Source organism: Sphaeramia orbicularis, chromosome 24, assembly GCF_902148855.1.
Source record: "Sphaeramia orbicularis chromosome 24, fSphaOr1.1, whole genome shotgun sequence".
NCBI lineage: Eukaryota > Metazoa > Chordata > Actinopteri > Kurtiformes > Apogonidae > Sphaeramia > Sphaeramia orbicularis.
In genome coordinates this window covers 46,226,950-46,248,565 of record NC_043979.1, presented here as the reverse complement: position 1 = coordinate 46,248,565, position 21,616 = coordinate 46,226,950, and the positions used below count along the sequence as shown (strand labels likewise).

General features: G+C 35.2%; 1 protein-coding gene across 1 annotated transcript in view; it reads left to right on the top strand.

The window, feature by feature from the left end:
- Positions 1-21,616, top strand: part of LOC115414883 (nuclear receptor coactivator 1-like) — a 44,237-nt gene that overhangs the window by 17,032 nt on the left and 5,589 nt on the right. Inside the window, exon 2 of the mRNA XM_030128245.1 lies at positions 13,051-13,154. Coding sequence (XP_029984105.1) covers positions 13,051-13,154 — 104 coding nt within the window. The remainder of the gene's footprint in view (positions 1-13,050; positions 13,155-21,616) is intronic.

Here is a 21,616-nt window from a genome sequence, read left to right as displayed (position 1 = left end):
TTTCCTGATGAGCTTTCACAATAAAGGGACACCGCTGCTCAGCACTGACGACGCTTTTATATGTGACATTGTTATTTAATGTTTAGTATGTGAAGGTGTCCACAGTAGGTCGACGGTAGTTCAAGGTGGACACATAGTGACTATCAGGCCGATTGTTAACATTTGGTAGATTCAGCCGTGTAGTATGTGTTGTTGTAGGTTGTTCTCAAGCAAAGACAATGTAAATTAACCCTTTTGGTGCTGGAATTAAAAAAAAAAAAAAAAAAAAAATCAATTTCGATATCAAGATTTCAAAAGCTGTATCTTGGAGGTGAGTAGAGATATAGTAAATGACAAAAATATTGGTTGTGATGGAGAAAATGTACTCATCTAATTTGCATATTGTGACATCACAGGGCGGTGGCCATATTGGATTGCATAACTTTTAGTAAAATTGAACTTTGAACATATTTCCATGGGAATTTTCTTTGTGTTTTTGTTTTTTGTTATCTTATCCATAAAATAAACTTAAACATTAGTAGAAGTAGTGTTGTATTTAAGACCGGCTAGACCAGGGGTGTCCAATCCTGGTCCTCGAGAGCCGGTATCCTGCACGTTTTAGATGTATCCCTCTTCAAAGACACCCGATTTAAATGATAAGCCTATCGTCAAGCTCTGCAGAAGCCTGATAATGACCGTCACGTGTGCCGGAAGAAGGAAATATCTAAACATGAGGATACCGGCCCTTAAATGGTGTTGGGGTTGAAGGGGCACATGTCCACCATCATATTGGTGGGGAGGTGGTAACAAAATGTGGCAACTCTATCTGGAGTTACGGTCTGTTTCAGCCAGTTGTGTTGCTTATTGCCACTTTTGCACTTAAACTTAAGAAGGTGGTGAATTGTGTGCTCATTACTGCTTGAGAGATTTCTTTATTTCTTTATTAGTTTTGATGCTGCACACCACAGCAGCTACTCTTCCTGGGGGCATTAACAACATAAAAACAAAGCACCATAATTTATCAAGATGTGCACACACGCAACCCAAAAACCTAAATTCAACAGCAAGCACACAATGCAAAACAATCACAATAACAGTAATAGTACCAACAACAACAACAAAAAGAATAGATAATAAACAATAAAATAAAACCCAAAAAACAAAAACAGTGCCACAACAAACAAAACAAAAACAGACCATCTAGATGACGTGCAATAGCTAAGTTATTCTTGGGTAAATATGAAAATTCTTAACCTTTAGAAAAACCAACTGCTTGAAATTAAAAACCGTGGCCGTGTATTCCATGCTACCATTGCCCTGTATTGCACACTTCCCAGTATTTAATGGTAAATGATGGTAAACTACAAAAGCACTCGGAGAGCGCAGACCTCCGCCAAGGCAGATCAGTGCCCCCCCCCCCTCCCCAAACACCCCCTGATTGCCACCAAAATTTAATCATTTGTTCCTTGTGCCAGTATCACCATTTCCTCAAAATTTCATCAAAATCCCTCCATAACATTTTGAGTTATCTTGCTAACATACAAACAAACAAACAGCAAACCAAGATGAAAACATAATAAAAAACACAAGACGAGGAAATGCATGGAAAAATGTTTGGAGCGTGACATCAAGTGCTTAAAAAAAATAACTGAACTGCGGCTGGAGAGCGAACACATACACATCATTACATCAGAGACACACCGCAGCAACTCATCTATTGGTTTCACTATGAACGACAAGTTTTTTTTTCCCAAATAAGCAGTTGACTCACCTTCTCATTCCGCCTGCAGACTCTTAGTCCACATTGAAAACACCTCTCACCCAAACTCTACACTTTTCCCTCTTTCTTTTTTTGTGTGTGTTTATTTGCAGTGCAATTTGTGCTGAAAATAAAATAAGCTGCCGGTTGATATCCGTGTTTGTTTTGGTGCAACAACTCACCCCAGTTGGCAGCTGTTCAGCGTTAGTTTGGGTCGTCCGCTAACTGAACATCTAGCTGTTACTGACCAGTCGACAAATGTGGTTGTGTAGTTGGTTTTACTAGTAGATCTCCTTTATTATTTCAGCTTCTGTTTACGGGTGTGAAGTCAGCACAGTTAACCCCTGAGATGTTTCAGAAAGTAGTTTTGTTTTTACAGTTCTGTTGAAAAGTGCTTAAGAAGTGCAACCAATGTGGCTCTACGACTTTCAGGTTCCACATTCAGTCCAAAGTGGATCAGACCAGTAAAATAAGAGCATAATAGTCTGTAAATAATGACAACTCCAATTTTTCCTCTTTTAGTGGAAAAAAATAACATTAAAGCCAAATCAAACCGATATCTCAAATCGTTTGTGCCATCTGCCGTTAAGTTTTTAAATGGCCTGTAGGCGAGTTTGTTGGGAACAGTGCACTTGTAAACTAAGATGACTTATTTATTTATTTATTGTATTATGTGAGTTCGATTGTTTTGGGTGATATGTGAGATACATACACTTCTGTTGCAAATTAAATTGCCCTTTGGGGACGTTAAAGCTGGTATTTACATCTTACCCAGGGACAACAGTTGAAAAATAGCTTTTTTGCTAATACTGGCACAATGACAGAAATGTTCATTAATGTGTACTGTCCCTGCTAAGTAAACAATATAAATAAATAAAAAATAAATAAAGAATTTTCAATTCAATTCTGAAATATTACATTTACAACAGGGTTTCTGCTTGTCATTAAAAAGCATTAAAAGTCATTAAATAGATTTTGTGAAAATTAAGGCCTTAAATGGCATTAAAAAGCATTAAATTCGATGTCCAGAGGCATTAAAAAAATTAAATATACTTGATGGAAAAAAAAAGCATCGTTATTCACAATTTATTTTGATTATATAAATATTTAATAATTTTGATCAGAAGTATAGTGTGATGATTGACAGACTGAACCCTTTAATTGGCTATTGTTTACTTGCTTGGAGTGTAACGTGCTGGGATCGTGCTCATGCTGTGGCGAAAGAGTGGAGGGAATATTAGCAAATGTCGAAAAAATGGGAAATTGCAACTTTCAGCAGAAGCGATTGGAGGAGGAACTATTCAGAACCTGGTTAAAGCCTGTTGATGGTAAACTGTCATAAAACTATATATAAATCTGTGTCAGCAGTTGGACATGGGCATTAAATTTTTCAAAGTGGCATTAAAAAGGGCTATAACCTCCTAAGAGCCACTGTCCACATTTGTGGACAAGAGTTTCACAACTTTATAGAAAAAAACAAAAAAGAAAGAAAGAAAAGAAAACTGTCCACCACAAAGAATATTCCATAAAAAATTTAAAAACTGCATCTGAAAAAACTGTTGCATCATGATGTTTGCAACATAGGCACTTTTTAAATAAAAAAACAAAAAAAAGCTGGTACTTTGCTGACATTTCCTGGGTCTTAGGAGGTTAAAAAGCATTACATTGCATTTGCAGATACCTGCATGCAGAAACCCTGTACAAACTATCCAAACAAAAAATTATGTAATAAACTGAATAATCTGAAAAAACTGAAATTTCTTAAGAAAATTCTGTGCAATTTTAACAATATGATGCCTCAGTTTATTGTTCATACATATGCATTACAGATTGGATCTACAACGGTCCAAAACATTTAGTAACAGGTAGAATATTGTTAAAATTGCACTTTAGACATTTCAGATTGTTCATATCTGTTCAGGTTATTCACATAGTTTGTTAATGTGAATATTTTCATAAATTAATGTTATTTTTTGCGCTAAAATGAAGAAAAATTTGCAGTTTTCATATTTATAGGTATGATCTAATATAATTTTTTCACATTAAACCAAGAAGAAAATTTGGAGTCATTATTTATAGGTTGTTATTGTATTATTTTACTTGAGATCATATTGGTCTGTTTGTGGCCCCTGAACTAAAATGAGTTTGACACCCTTAACTAGGGGTGTAAGAAAATATCGGTTCTGCAATATATCACGATATTTCATTTCACAATACTATATCGATATTAAAAAGTACTTTATCGATATTTTTAGGTATTTATTCAATGCAGATATTGTGGAGGTTCATTGGGGGGTTTTTTGTTATATTTTATTTATTATTATTTAACACTGTTTTATTAAACAATGTCAGTTCGTTTGTTGGGATTGCACAAAAATAATGTTATGATGTTAGTTCCGAACTAATAGAATGTGAACATTTGAACAGGATCTTAAACTGTAATGTCTGTAAAACCGAATTTAAGTTTGAACACAGGAACATTTTGTGATTTAACATTAGATCCTGTTGTGATCAAATAAAAATGTGTTTAGTATTTGTGCAGATTTCTGGTGTAATTCAGTTCTTCAAGGAATATAATTTAAAAAAGAAACAGACAAAAAATTGCCTTATAACAGTACCATGATATATCAGGTATATCGTATCATGATCGTAGTATTGTGATTTGGTATCGTATCGCCACATTCTTGCCAATACACGGCCCTACCCTTAACTGTTACCATCTTCGGTGTCATTTTTGCAAATTCATCCCCATGTTGACACCCCTGCTCTACAAGTTAAAATGTGCCTGATTTGTACATAATGTGGAAATCTTTGCTGTACAGTGTGTATCTGTTCCAAGTGGAGAGTGACTGTGACTACTGTTGTGTCCATGTACCGTTCATACTTCATCATCATTCATTATCTGGGCTGGTTTATTATGTGGTCTACTGCCAGTTTAATCAGTTCCAGGCAGCGAATGACCTGAAATGGTACAAAGGTCAGCGGTAAACTACTACAGTAAAAGGGTTAGGTCATGACACTGCACGATCATGTCAACATCAGAATTATAAGGGAGGAGGTAATCCAAGGTAAAATAAGTCTTGAAAAAAGACAAATTCATGCAGATGTCGTGACTTTTGGTGGGAATTTACAAACCGTCAGTCTGAAAGAATGTGCCACTATATGATCTGGAGGCAAGAATGGGACAGTGTATTACTGTGATAATGGAAAGAAAAAAGCAATGTAACAGATTGAGCAAAAAGTCATAAACAGATTGAACAGATATTATATCTGTTAAAAGTGTTTGGTTTGTCCTTCAGAGAAAATGGGAGTGTTCCAAACTGGAGAGGACTGGACTGATGATAGTGATGTTTGTGTTGTCAATTTTTTGCATATGTTGTTTCTTGTTGTTGTTGTTCTTCTTCTATCCTCTTTCTTCTTCTTCTCTCTTCTCTCCTCCTCCTCTTCTCCTTTCCTTTTTCTTCTCTTTTCTTCTCCTTTCTTCTTCTTCTCTCCTCTCATCTTCCTCGTGTTCTTCTCATTCTCCTCCTCATTCCTCCTTTTTTCATCTTCTTCCTCCTTTTCTTCTCTCTTCTTGTTATCCGTCTTTTTCTTCTCCTCCTCTTCTTCTTTATCCTCTCCTCCTCTTCTTCTCCTCCCTCTGGTTCTCCTCCTTCTCCACCTTCCTCTTGTTCTTCTTCCTTCTTCTCCCCCTTCCTTTTTTCTTTTCTCGTTCTCCTTTTTTATCTTCTTCCTCCTCTTCTCCTCCTCTTCTGTCATCCTTTGCTCCTCCTCCCTTCGTCTTCTTCTACTTCTCCCTTTGCTCCTCCTCCTGCTGCTCCTCCTCCTCCTGCTCCTCCTCCCTCCTTTTTATCCGTCTTCTTGTCCTTCTTCTCCCTCCTTCTGCTTCTTCCTTCTCCTTTCTCTTCTCCTCCTCCGCCTCCTTCTTCTCCTCCTTCTTCTTCTCCTTTCTCTTCTTCTTCTCCTTGGTCCTCATCCCGTCTTCTTCTTCTTCCTTCTTCTTCTTCTTCTTCTTCTCCTTGTCCTCCTCCTCCTTCTTCTCTCCTTTTTCTTCTTCTCCTTTCTTCTCCTCCTCCTCCTCCTCAGTAGTAGTAGTAGTAGTCCTGTTGGTATCATTACTGGTGAAACTTAAAAATTGGTGACGTCAACTCACATTTGTAACAGACAGTAAAAGACCCGAAAAACTTCTTTTGACCAGAACATAGAGGCTGGAGGAACAGAAAAACTCTGCAGATCTCTGGAGATAAAAACCTACCATATTATCCCCTTGCTTTTTGAACAAGCGCGTCGTCTGTTTCTTCTAAAACTGGAAATGCGTGTTGGAATATCAACAGAAAAAACAACTTACCGACCCTGGTCAAACCTCGGGAAAACCCTGTGGATGCTGTGCAGAAACCCTCGGTCAGTCTGATAATTGTAGGGAAAAGCCTGATGTGGAGGTAATTGTCAACATTCACCAGGTGGTAGAAGGTATTGTTCGTACACATAATCACAATGGCAGGGAAACAGGAAAGCCCAGGAATATGATGATGGCTGTTGATGGCTTATGAACTTATCAGCCTCACACATGTAGCCAGGTTTCCCTCACCTCGTCCAGCTGTGGATGGATGCTCGGTGGTAGTTGGTTAAATACGGCCTCTGTATGTTATGCTTACTTCCTGTCAGTACATTATGGTGCTTGTGTTAATCTGTTGCCAGAAATATACTGTACATACACGATGTTTCCCAGAGTCCTAATGGGTCAAAACACGGTATTCGAAATCCCTCTGACGGGACATTTGAGAGATAATTTGACAGATTAGTGTTGCTTCATGACCTGCATTTTTACTTTTGAAAAAAAAATTTTTTTTTTTTCATCAGACAGTCAGAAGAAAAGCCACTTTAAGCAGCATTTTAAAAACAACTAAAGATAATGGTGTAACATGAGAAAAAACCCCAAAACTAACTAATTATAAGTTGAACTCAACTGTTTACTGCAGTACATAATAATCACTAGGGCTGTGTATTGGCAAGAATCTGGCGATATGATACAAATCACAATACTGGGATCACGATACGATATGTCACGATATATCATGATACTGTCTTTTGTTTGTTTCTTTTTTTAAATGATTATTTCCTAGAAGAATTGAATTACACCAGAAATCTGCACAAATACTAAACACATTTTATTTGATCACAACAGGATCTGATGCTATATCACAAATGTTCCTGTGTTCAAACTGAAATTATGTTTTACAGACATTACAGTTTAAGATCCTGTTCAAATGTTCATGTTCATCATAACATTTTTTTCTGCAATCCCAACAAAGGAACTAAGATTATTTAATAAAAAAGTGTTAAATAATAATAATAAAATATAAACAAAAAAGACAAACAAAAAACAAAAATGAACCTCCACAGTATCTGCATTTGAATAAAGACCTAAAAATATCGACACAGTATTTTTAATATCGATATACAGTATTGTGAAATGACATATCGCGATATATTGCAGAACCGATATTTTCTTACACCCCAAATAATTACGCACCTTTTTAATTTTACCTTTTATATATCCTATATTACCTGTATATATCCATTATTTGTTGTACATACATCTTCAATTTATAGTATAGAGTTGGCTTTTTGTATATTTTAGTATTTCCTTGGAGTTTTGTAAAATGTTCATATTTTTCTGTACAATTTTTTTTCGTATTTATTATTTTATGCAGTCTTTTTGCACTATAAATTTGTTGTTCTGTTCTATTCTATTCTGTTCTATTCTATTCTATTCTATTCTATTCTATTCTATTCTATTCTATTCTATTCTATTCTATTCTTCTGGTAGATCGGTGCTTCTCCTGTGATTAAATGTAGTCACTTCACAGTAACATCTTTACATAACCAAAGTAATATGTTATTGTGTTTGTGTTGTAACTAAACCCATTACTCAGCCTGAGGAACAGTTTGACTGGACTATTGTTACACTGAGGCTGTTGTTGTGGCCAGAAAGTGGACATTGTTTTAATGGCAGCGTAAGTGGTTACTACTTTATTTTCAAAGTCAACATAAATAACTTGCCAGCGATGGGGCAATAAAACACAGTTGTTTGTGCCAAAGTGTCCACACATGCATAAACCTTGGACCTATGTTGGGATCCTGCTTTTTTTTTTTTTTTTGAATCCAGTCTTTTGTTTTATTTAATATAAAACAGGCAACAAAATGAACAAAAACGGCCAAAGCAATTAATGAGAGGAACAAAAAAATAATAATCAGCAGAATAATAAGTAATATGAACAAAATAAGCCACAAACTGAACAAATTGAAGCAAAATAATAAAACGGGCAACAAAATGAACAAAACCAGCCAAACTAATTAATAAAATGAAAAAATTTATAATAAATCAACCAAATAATGCATGAACAAAATGTCAGAAAAAGAAAAAGAATAAAATAGGCAACATATGAACGAAAACAGACAAAATAATAAATAAAATGAATAAAAATTTATAAAACAAGGTTGTAGATACTTGGTTATATTCAGTTAATGGTAGATTTGGCTGAAAAAGTCACTTGTTCTTCAGTTTTGATTTAGTAAATGTTGAATTTACTCTGAGCTTTAATGAACATCCACATGATCAGTGAATTAAATATGAATGAATGAATGAATGAATAAATTTATTTTGGTTTTACATCAATCATTGTACTCAGTGCATCAATTGTAATAAACATAAAAACCAAAAAAGGAATAGGCTAGAAGCAAAAGCTTATTTTTTTGTCTGTCCTTTTCAACTAATACACTGCTTACATCAACTTAAATGTGTACAGCATCGAGCCTTTACACCATAATAATAACAAATAAAGAAATAAAAAAAGTCAACGACAAAAACACATCTACCATCTCAATTCAATATTTCTGAATAATTTAAACTTAAAGTACTCTTTTTTATTTTTTATTTTTTATTTTTTAAACTTCGCCAAAGGAGTAGATAACTTAAGTGCATCATAAGGTCCATTCCATAATTTCACCTCCACAATCCCCGTTCATCTGGACTTCACATCAGCCCCCACTCTAGTCCACTCACACATATCAAAATCTCTGAAATTTGAATTACTCTCTCTTAATTCCAAGAAACCACGCCTGATCTTTGCGACAATACTTTTAAATATAGAACAATACATGATTTACACTGAAAAAAAGCAATATGCAGAGGATGATATTATAACTAATGATAATAAATCACTTAAATAGAGAATAATCTAAAAATAGTTCTGTAAATCCATGTTCTCAGTCACTAAAGTGCCATTGTTGAGTTTTTACCGAACCCTCCTGTATATTATTGACTGTGTGTTGAGGAACTGGGCTCATTTGTGTTTTATGGAGCGTTAATGTGCAGCAGTGTTGTCGTTTGTGGCCGTGGCAGACGACTCCTTGTTTAAGATCCGGATGGCGGCGGCACAAGGAGGGCTTAGGAGGACAGAGGGGTGATCTGAGGTGAAATGTAAACACAGCCAGTCAGGAAGGATTAGCGTCCTGTGAGCTGCGCGGCCTCGTAGCAGCGCCTGACGCCGTGACAATGGCGGCTTGTTTTGTCGGTTCCTGTGGATTTAAAGTGTTTGTGTGGCCCCTTTAGTTTCGGGGGGCCTCCACAGCAGCTCCAACCAGAGGCTTTATGGTTTCTATCTACCCCTGCCGTTCATATAGACAAAACCTCAGCTACACTTGGAGCAATTTTTTTTTTTTTATTAATTATGAATTTGTATTTTTAGTATGAATTTTCATCAGGATAAACTATGGGGGGGCTCATATTTATCTAAACTCATTTTTACTAGTCTGTGGTTCATTTGTTTGTGTATTTGGACCCTAATAGTTCATAAAGTTTGAATATGAACCATCCAGGTGCTGCAAACCTATCTTTATATTTATTTCGGCAGAAATCGAGTGGATTTTTCAACCCGTTTCAATCCTTCTTAATTTGTTATATTTTATTACGAGTTACGTCATGACATTTGGACATTTAAGGTCAAGACTTCCGACGAACATTTCTCAGAGCACGACTAATCTTTAATTATCAGCAGCAGAGTCTGTAGTCCATACTGAAATACACTTCAAACAAAAAGTTAAGGATATTTCTTTTTTGTGTCATTTTAGCCATTTGTAAATAAAACTATGTTTGGTCATTAAAAACATGTGTTTCAATTCACATAAAAAAGTAGAATGTGCTGTGCAAGAATCCTGAAAAACTGAAAAAAAGAAAAAAGTAAAAAAATTAAAAATATCCCTAACTTTTTGTTTGTAGTGGATGTCCAAACTTGGAGCTGATTACCTAAAATTCAGTTGTTGGTTGAACGGGACAGAGCAGCACAGCCAATAACGTGAGGGGGTGGGGCCTGAAGTGGCTCATGTGCATTTAAAGTGCCAGCGCTCCAAACCACCTTTCTGGTGTCATTACTCAAACAGGGTTGAAAATGGACCTGTGGAGTTGAATGAATGAAGAATTCAGACCCAAGCAGAGCATTTACAGTTTATGGAGACCACCGGGAAATGTTGGAAAATGAAGAATACCATTTAAAAAAAGCAAAAATCACTCCTTAAACCTAGGGGTGTCAAACTCATTTAGTTCAGGGCCTACTTTCAGCCCACTATGATCTTGAAGTGGGCCGGACAGTGAAATAACAGCGGAAAAGAGTAAAATTACATCATAAACACTTTTGTCCATATAGTGTTTGTTTACTCTCTTGTTTACATGGTATTTTCCATCAGATGCTGCCGCGGTAACCATGTGATGCTTAGGCAGAGAGAGGCCGAGGGAGGCACAGAGGCATGACTCAACCACGACACTTGTCATTCGTTGTGTTTTGTCGAATGCATGAGGATGTGAGATGAGTCCCAGTTGAGATGTGATTGTATTCTCCGTCTGAGGTGTTTGTCTTCGGGCTCATCTCCTTTCATCGGTGCTGGCATGTGTTTCTGACAGTTGCGTGTTGTGAAACATTTATGCCAAAGTCAAGCGCCTACGCTGTTGAATGTTCTTTTATGCAAGACAGGATTAAATTCCATGAATGCCACGGTTGTTTTCAGTGTTCTACTTATTTCCCCCACACAGAAAACTGATCAGGAATCAATAAGGAATTAGACTCCATATTCATTCCTTCAGTATTAATAAAAACGTATCAGTTCCCTTTTATACTTGTGTAAAAATAGTAAATAATAAGTGCTCAAACTTTAGACATGTACAGTTACCTTATTTCTGTCCTAATTCAGTCGTTTTTATTTATATTCTCAGTTTTACAGTGAAATTATGAAGCATGAGCCACTGTTATAGTTCTAAAAACAGTAGCAAACCAGTGTTTTTGTTTTGTTGGTCTGTGACCTCAGAATAAAGTTCATATGAATTTGTTCTGGTGTGTTGTGTGTGTTGGCCATATGCCATACAATAAGATGTATTCATAATTATTGTGTGTCAGTGACACCTATTATGTAACTGATGTTTGTGTAAAACTAACTCCTGCTGAACAGCATCTGACATGAATATGTTTAGATCTGTCAACAAGAGGAAAGTTTTACTTGAAAGAAGATGTAGAGTTCTTATAATGAAAGTTTTCTGGTCAGCTGTGTATTTGGGTGTTTTTGTATGCAGTAGAATCTGTATGTTTGGGTCTTTTTTTGCAGTAAATCGTATATTTGGGTCTTTTTCATATGCAGTAGAGTCTGTATATGTGGTCTTTTTGTATGTGTAGATTGTGTATATTTGGGTCTTTTTATATGCAGTATTTGGGTCTTTTTTTGCAGTAGATTCTGTATATATGGGTCTTTTTTGCAGTAGATTGTGTAAATGTAGGTCTTTTTTTGCAGTAGATTCAGTTTATTTGGTTCTTTATATGCAGTATATTGTGTATATTTGGGTGTTTATATGCAGTAGATTGTGTACATTTGGGTTTTTTATATGCTGTAAATGGTTTTTTTTGTAGTAGATTCTGTATATTTTGGTCTTTTTTTGCAGTAGATTGTGTATATGTAGGTCTTTTTTTGCAGTAGATTCAGTATTGGGTCTTTTATATGCAGTAGATTGTGTATATTTGGGTGTTTTATATGCAGTAGATTGTGTATATTTGGGTCTTTTTATATGCTGTAGATTGTGTATATTTGGGTGTTTTTATATGCAGTAGATTGTGTATATTTGGGTCTTTTTATATGCAGTAGATTTGAGTGTTTTTATATGCAGTAGATTGTGTGTATTTAGGTGTTTTTATATGCAGTAGATTGTGTATATTTGGATCTTTTTATATGCAGTAGATTGTGTATATTTGGGTCTTTACATGCAGTATTGGGTCTTTTTTTGCAGTAGCTTCTGTATATTTGGGTCTTTTTGCAGTAGATTGTGTATATGTAGGTGGTTTTTTTTCCAGTAGATTAAGTATATTTGGGTCTTTTATATGCAGTAGATTGTGTATATTTGGTCTTTTTATATGCAGTAGATTGTGTATAGTTTGGTCTTTTTTATATGCAGTAGATTGTGTATAGTTTGGTCTTTTTTATATGCAGTAGATTGTGTATACTTGGATCTTTTTATATGCAGTAGATTGTGTATACTTGGGTGTTTTTATATGCAGTAGATTGTGTATACTTGGGTGTTTTTATATGCAGTAGATTGTGCATACTTGGGTGTTTTTATATGCAGTAGATTGTGCATACTTGGATCTGTTTATATGCAGTAGATTGTGTATACTTGGGTTTTTTATATGCAGTAGATTGTGTATACTTGGGTGTTTATATGCAGTAGATTGTGTATACTGGATCTTTTATGCAGTAGATTGTGTATACTTGGATCTTTTATATGCAGTAGATTGTGTATACTTGGGTGTTTTTATATGCAGTAGATTGTGTATACTTGGATCTTTTTATATGCAGTACATTGTGTATACTTGGGTCTTTTTATATGCAGTAGATTGTGTATACTTGGATCTTTTTATATGCAGTACATTGTGTATACTTGGGTCTTTTTATATGCAGTAGATTGTGTATACTTGGGTCTTTTATATGCAGTAGATTGTGTATACTTGGATCTTTTTATATGCAGTAGATTGTGTATACTTGGGTGTTTATATGCAGTAGATTGTGTATACTTGGATCTTTTTATATGCAGTAGATTGTGTTACTTGGGTCTTTTATGTGCAGTAGATTGTGTATATTTGGGTCTTTTTATGTGCAGAAATTCTGTATATTTGTTTTTTTTTTGTCTGCTTGTTGTGTCAAAACTGTCTCTTACCTGTTGACACTGATGAACTGCTGTGACTTACCTTTTGTTACTGTGTGTTGTTCTGTGTCAGGTCGGTCGAAGCTGAAAATGAGTGCAGTAGGGGAAAGCCCCCTGGACCTGCCACGCCAGAGTCACGCAAGAGGAAGGGCTCGCCATGCGACACACAGGGCAAAGGTAAAACTCAGTCACGTTGTTGTTTTGTCAGTGACATTACATTACGAACTGGACAACATTACGCAGGCACGTAGAACCAACAGAGCTAGAACCTGCTGAACATTGAAGTTTTTAGTGCACCGAACTGGGATTATTGGGGAACAAGGCAAAAGGGAAGCCATGATGCAACTGAAACTGTTATGTAAACAACAAAGTTTCACTCATTTCATTATCTCACACCCGACTCAAGCTGTCAGACATTATTAGCCATGGCAGGGCTCCAGTCTAACTTCCACTGTTTGCACTTCACTTAGATGAAAGAACCACATTATCTGTCCCAAAAATTTGGCGTTAAATCATAGTCGTGTGAGAAGAACTCAAGCTGTGAAGTAGTCTGCCAGTTCAGTTGACTGTTGTCTAATCAAAACTCTACATTACCCACACAGAAACATACTAGTGAGTTGCTTCTTCTCACTGAAATGCTGCATTTTTCAAGGTACAGAATGTGTTCTTGAGGAACAGTGAAACCACTGTTTGAGTCTATGCTTTGGCCGTTCTTACTTGCAGATCCTAATGTTGGTAGTTTCAACATTTTTTTTTTTTCCCTTTTTTGCATACATGCTTTGTATGTTTGACCTTTTTATATGCAGTAGAGTCGTATATTTTGGGCTTTATATGCAATAGAGTTCGTATATTTGGGTCTTTTGTATGCAGTAGATTGTGTGTATTTGAGTATTTGTATGCGGTAGATTCTGTATATTTTGGTGTTTTTATATGTAGTAGAGTCTGTATATTTGGGTGTTTATATGCAGCAGATTGTGTATATTTGAGTGTTTTATAAACAGGAGATTGTGTATATTTGACTATTTTGTATGCAGTAGAGTCTGTATTTGGTTTGTTTTATATGTAGTAGAGTCGTATTTGGGGTTTTTATATGCAGTAGATTATATATTTGGGTGTTTTATATGCAGTAGATTGTGTATTTGGGTGTTTTTATATGCAGTAGATTGTGTATTTGGGTGTTTTTATATACAGTAGATTTATAATGGGTTTTTATATCAGTAGATTCTGCATATTTGGGTCTTTATGTGCAGTAGATTGCGTATTTTGGGGTCTTTTATGTGCAGTAGATTGTGTATATTGGGTCTTTTATATGCAGTAGATTGCATATTTTTGGGTCTTTTATATGCAGTAGATTGCGTATTTTTGGGTCTTTTATGTGCAGTAGATTGTGTATATTTGGGTCTTTTATATGCAGTAGATTGCATATTTTTGGGTCTTTTATATGCAGTAGATTGCGTATTTTTGGGTCTTTTATGTGCAGTAGATTGTGTATTTTGGGTCTTTTATGTGCAGTAGATTGTGTATTTTTGGGTCTTTTATGTGCAGTAGATTGTAGTTTGGTTGTTTTTATAAACAGTAGATTGTGTATATTTGGGTCTTTTTTGTATGCAGTAGATTGTGTATATTTGAGTGCTTTTATATGCAGTACATTTTGTGTATTTGGGTCTTTTTATATGCAGTAGATTTTGTATATTTGAGTGATTTGTTTGCAGTAGATTGTGTATATTGTGTTTTTATATGCAGAGTCTGTGTATTTGAATCTTTGTATGCAGTAGATTGTGTATGTTTGAGTGTTTTATATGCAGTACATTCTGTATATTTGGGTCTTTTGTATGCAGTAGATTGTGTATATTTAGGTCCTTTTGTATGCAGTACATTCTGTATATTGAGTGTTTTTATATGCAGTACATTCTATATTTGAGTGTTTTTATATGCAGTACATTCTGCATATTTGGGTCTTTTGTATGCAGTACTTTCTGTATATTTAAGTGTTTTTATATGCAGTAGAGTCTGTATATTTGAGTGTTTTACATGCAGTACATTCTGTATATTTGGGTCTTTTGTATGCAGCAGAGTCTGTATATTTGAGTGTTTTATGTGTAGTACATTCTGTATTTGGGTCTTTTGTATGCAGCAGAGTCTGTATATTTAAGCCTTTAGCTCTACGCTAAGCTCTGTATACATTGTTATTGCAATATGGGTCACAATTGCCGTGTGAATGGTAATATTTGCATTAAATTGTCACTGAAAATGAAATGTTAGTGCCATTTTCAGTGAAGGATGATGTGATTTATCTGCAGTAAACAAGCAGGTTCCCTTACATCTGGAGAATATGATTTATAAGCCCAAGCATCTCTGTAGCACTGCAACGCTTCATTTATAATCATATATTCTTGCACATTTTACCTCCAACAACAACAACAAAAAAAAAGCAGCTCCTGCGATTTGGATCGTGCACTTATACACGCATATTGGAATTTAATTGTTTGGCTGTAAATCAGAGGAAGAGCAGGGGTGGGTTTTGGCAGAATGTGGGTGGGAAAAATGCTTAAAAAAAAAAAAAAAAAGCTACTGACATATACAGTCAGAGACAGGCCTGCTAAATGTCAAACACACCAGTGCAACCAATGAAAATGTTTAGTCGCACTTGACAGATTTTTGGTCTCATGTGCAAATAACTTTATCCCCTTAAGTGATGACATATTATTAAATAAAGCTGTGTTATTTGAGAAATTACACTGCATGTAAAGTTTGTAAAGATTTATGGAAGGAATCAATGAATCTTTGTGGAGCTAAATGTGGACCGGTGGTACTTGGGGCGCTTCTAGCCGTCATTTGGCCTCTTAAACGGCCACTTAGCCGCTCCGTAGAGCACAAGACAAGTTGTTAGATGAGTGACACAGTGTGAAGTGGAGTCGAATTAGTGCACCAGTGGTTCAGCGGGTGTCACTTTTATATCAGCCACTTGGAGTTTAGGGTGAGGTCAGTGCTGTCTTATAGGCTACTTTTTAAACACACGGCAAAAAAAGCACATTTCAACAACATAGAGTTTTGTTTCTGGGAGAATAGAATAGAAGAGAATATACTGTTGCTGGAATAATGAAAATCAGTTTAGCAGCTCTGTTTCTTGTTTAAAAATATTTCAAGTGAAAAGAGACTGTATAAAATATACAGTCACGGAAAAAATTCTTAGACCATCAAAAGTCATCAAAAACAATGATTATGATATGATTATAACTCCTGTGTGTATCATGTGACTAAAACAGACAGAAAAGAGAACATGGAATGCCTAAAAGCACTGTTTTTGTCAGTACAGTGCCATAGATATTGATGGAAGAACTGAAGTGATTTTGGTTATTATCAAGAAAACATGGAAAAAGGATATTAGCATTAGCTATAATCTTGCATATTGGCACATAAATATGTTTATTAATATGCACTGCCCCTTTAAAAAAAAAACAACTTCAAAATTATTTAGAGATACATCTATATATTGTCTAGACATTGTATCAGCTGATATTTGTTGATATCGGTAAAATCGGTGTGTATGATGTCATTTCACTAACAGCAGTGACACGTATTTATCTGTTGTACTAAATGTATGGTTTTTTCATAGATGTACAGCGGCAAAAAAAATTATTAGACCATCAAAAGTCATCAAAAACAATGGTGATGGAATCCAGTACTAATTCCTGTGTGTGTCATGTGAAAACCGACAGAAAAGAAAACATGGAATGTCTAAAAGCACTGTTTTTGTCAGTACAATGACATAGATACTGATGGAAGAACTGAAGTGATTTTGGTTATTATCAAGAAAACATGTTAAATGGATAGATATCAGCTCTGAAATTAAACTACTAAGAGCTATTTTTGTTGTTATCATTATATTTGTCCAAACAAATGGACCTTTAGTTGGACCAGGCATTAAAATGAACAAGAAATTGAAGAAAACAAGGGTGGTGTTATGATTTTTATCGTGACTATTGTTAGTACTTTTCAGTATATTTTCAGGATAAAATATTTACTGAAAAGTATTGACAATATACCAAAAAAATAATAAGAAATACTAAGATATACAAAAAGCTAACTCTACAAATAAAAACAAATATATACAACATATAAGGATATATACAGGCACTATGGGTTATGTACAGGGTAAATAAGTTTATAAGTTTATAAGTTTAATAAGTCTTATGTAGTATAGAGTAGAACTGTTTAAGATCATACTTGCAAAATATAAACTAAATGCCGTAGTGGGAATAAATTCTCAATTTGAGAGGATAATGTGTAGTAACAGTAAGAATATTATGTCATAAAACTTCTTAACTAAGAGGAAATATTTAGGCTTTAGAAAAGTGAAATAAGTGGTAAAACACCAATTCTGATTCTTATTAAGCTACAAAAAGTTCAAAACTTGCTTGTCTATTTATCCATTCCGTGTTTTTTAAGTGAATAGGTTACATTTAGACTGTAAACTGGAAAAAAAACAAAACAAAACATCAAGCATTCATTTTAAGAAACATCTTCATCTTACTAAGATATCTTGGCTAATATTGTCCTAGATTGTATGCTAAAAGACTTAGCACGATTTTTGAGTCTGCTTTCAAATGGAGTTTTATCCAAATTTAACCTTCCCTCCATAATTTGCCATCGTTTATTAAAATACAGTCGTCTGAATTTTGCATTTTCAGTGAAAATCAGGTGTTTCCCATTATCATATCAAAACACAACGGAAATGAAATATGAAATTAGAGGACGACCCCCCCCCCCCCCCCCCAAACTGACTTCCAAAGGAATTTTTCTCTACACTTCAACATTCTTAAGAGATTTTTGTTTTACCATTTATTGTAACATTATCCTCTGCATTTTGCGTTTTTCAACGAAAATCATGTATTTTCCTATACAGATTTTCTTCTCTTATTTGTCAGACAGATGGGAAAAAAGACACAAATAGAGAAGGAAATCTGTATAAGTTCTAGTAGACAGTATGAACTTAATCAGACATGTATTTTCCCATATTAATTGACCGATCAGGTAAATGTTCATTAAAGATCAGAGTAAATTCAAAGTACATCCATAACTGAACCTTAAAATAACCATCTCCAATCAATGTCATGTTTAAACTCCATAGCTTTACTGGTGAGCTTTTTGTAGAAGATTACGGTGTTTCCACGAGTAACTATGGAGCCTCTGGATGTCAAATGGGTCATATCTGATGAGCATGAAAAGATGAATGAACTGTATTTTACACCAATTATTCACATGTATTGATTGGATTAATGGATAAGCAAGTATTACATGTTTTACATAGTAGATGGTCGGTTGCTGCCGGCTGTTTAGGTCTTTGATGATGGTTTTAATATACAAAAATAAGCGAAAATTAACTGCAGCTTTTTTGGACTAATAATAATAATAGACACTGACACGATGACGAACCAATTACTGACACGTATTGATAGGATTAGTGGACGACAGGTATTAAACAGTTTAGATCAGTAGATAGTTTTGGTTGCCAGCAGCTGTTTACATCTTTTAGGGTTAACCTCTAACAAGCAAAACAAGACTTGCTCAGGAGTATAATTATTTTTAAGAGAAACACAACTTGACAACTTGTAAATTTTAAGGTTGTGTGCTTTTGAGGCCTTTTATTGTCTTCCAGTTGTGAATTCTTTACCTGATACAAGACAATTTTGATTATTATGAGCCCATGTTTTTGCACCATGTGTGTGTTTTTGTGTGTTTTAATGACGACTAAATGACAGCACGAGGTAAACCCTCTAGCTCTGTAGAGATGCTGCTGTTTTTAACACTTTCATGCATGAATTGTGAGAACCTTCGTCAAGATTTTTTTCTTCAGTGTTTTTATTCCTCCTTTGGCATGGAAAAAAAACAATGCGATCGAGTTTTTTTTTCTCTATGGAGTTACAAAAATATCCATGCATTTAATTTTGAAGTAAAGAAACGTGTTTTAAAACCCAATATTAGAAAGTGACATGAAAACATGAAATAAAACATTTTTAATGCTGCTAATCTGATGTCTTCTCACCTTTTACCATATTCTAATGCTAGTAATTACTACTTCATGGAGATAATATGCAAAAAAAACCTTCTTGTCTAACAATAACAATTGATTTAAACTTGAACATGTTAGTGCAAGATCAGGTTTATCAGGAAGCAGCAAAGTTACAGTAATGGGAATGAATGTCAGTGTATGGGATGATGCATAAGTGTCCACAAGTGTCGGCGGATATGGAACTAAAACAACAAAACCCATGAATATACAAGACAACAGCTGGAGAAGAACTGTCACTGGAGTGACCACTACGCATGAAAGGGTTAAGGTCAAGGTTTGCAGCTGTAGGTTGGGGCTAGAACTTAAAGAAGGCGTGTTGCGGTTAAGGAATAATGTAGTCAGATGTAAAGTGTGTCGGACTAAAAGGCCCGATAGCTGATGTAAGCTGATGTAAGGCCACTGCTAGCATACAGCGGCTACACACAGAAACTGACCTGCGCATTCACACGGCGCCCTCCCCCCCCTCCCCTTCCCTCCCCCTTCCCTCCCCTTCCCTCCCCTCCACCTTCCTCCCCTCACCCCTCCCTCCCTCTTCCCTCACTCCCTCCTCACCATTCCCTCCTTCTCGGTCACCACGCCTCTGTGTTCTGGCTGGCCAGTGCTCTGACCTACTTTTGCTGTTGTCGTCTCACACATACACACACTTTTTCTTTTTTTTTTTCCTCATGTTTACCACATACCTTGCTGTTACTTGTCGGCCTGAAAGTATGTTATATGGACAAAAGTATGTGGACACGTTGAACTCAGGTGTTTCTTTTCTAACAAGGGTCTGGGATACAAAACAATAATGACAAATGTCAGAATATAGTTTTGTATTGGGATAAATATCATTGCATTGGTTAGTTTGGTTATGAATTGTTTATATTTGCTTCCAAAGTTCTCAGAGGTGATTCTGATTTAATTTCTCTCAACAGCGACTTTTTTTTTTTAATCCATGACTATGATTTTAAATATTCTACCTCTAAATTTCTAATATATTTTTCATACTAGGACTAAATAATAATAATTTTCTACCACAACTAACCATCTACTTGGGAAGAAAAATCTCCCATTAAACTTTAGGGAAATACTGATGTTTGTAAAGTATATGGACATAAATATTGGGACACATCATGTCTACAGCTGTAAGATGTCCTCTTCATGAAGATTTGAGATATAAACATCAATAACTACTTATATATACAGGGTGGGGAAGCAAAATTTACAATGAACATTTAGTTGTTTTTTTCTCAGCAGGCACTACGTCCATTGTTTTGGAACCAAACATATATTGATGTCATAATCATACCTAACACTATTATCCATACCTTTTCAGAAACTTTTGCCCATATGAGTAATCAGGAAAGCAAACGTCAAAGAGTGTGTGATTTGCTGAATGCACTCGTCACACCAAAGGAGATTTCAAAAATAGTTGGAGTGCCCATAAAGACTGTTTATAATGGAAAGAAGAGAATGACTATGAGCAAAACTATTACCAGAAAGTCTGGAAGATACTATTAAAGAAGAATGGGAGAAGTTGTCATCCCAATATTTGAGGAACACTTGCGCAAGTTTCAGGAAGCGTGTGAAGGCAGTAATTGAGAAGGAAGGAGGACACATAGAATAAAAACATTTTCTATTATGGACATTTTCTTGTGGCAAATAAATTCTCATGACTTTCAATAAACTAATTGGTCATACACTGTCTTTCAATCCCTGCCTCAAAATATTGTAAATTTTACTTCCCCACCCTGTATATTTTTTTTCATCTTGTTTTAATGAAAAAGTTCAAAACATTGCCATTCATACAGATGTTATCTATTAGAGCCCTTTTCTTATTTTATACATGCAAAAGTGGTTAAAAAAAAAGACTAACATGTACTGGGTATTTCCTTCTATTTTATTTTATTTTATTTAGATGTTGTGGTTGTGAGATGTGCAGGTCATCCTCCAGGAAAATGTAATATTATTAATCTAAAAACTACCTGTGTAAGTTCTCATTTGCTTAGGTTATTGCTCTTCTTGGTAGTTTTTCTAGGATCAGCTGGACTAGTTTTGCTCTAATTGTATCTAATTGCATTAATTGTCACTTATCTTTAGTATATCGCACGCAGAGTTTAACCGTCAAAGAGCAAAGCAGCCATTGGTGGCCAAAAGTATCTACTGATGTAAAACATTTAATACCTGTAGATCCACTAATCCCATCAATCCATGTAAATAATTGGTGTAAAATACAGTTCTTCATCTTTTCATGATCATCAGATATGACCCATTTGGACGTTCAGAGGCTCCGTAGTTACCGTGGAAACACCGTCATCTTCTACAACATTGATCCAACCAGTAAAACCCATGGAGTTGGATCAATGACAGTGGATGGACACACTGGGTTTATGTTCAGTTTATTACATATTTAGCTGAAAAAGTCGCTCTTTCTTCAGCTTGAGTAGGTTTTGGTATAATAATCTGTGAATTTACTCTGAGTTTTAATGAACATCTACATCATCAGTAAATTAAATATAGGAAAATACATGATTTACACTGAAAAATGCCAATTGCAGGGGATAACATGATAATAAATTGTTTAAAA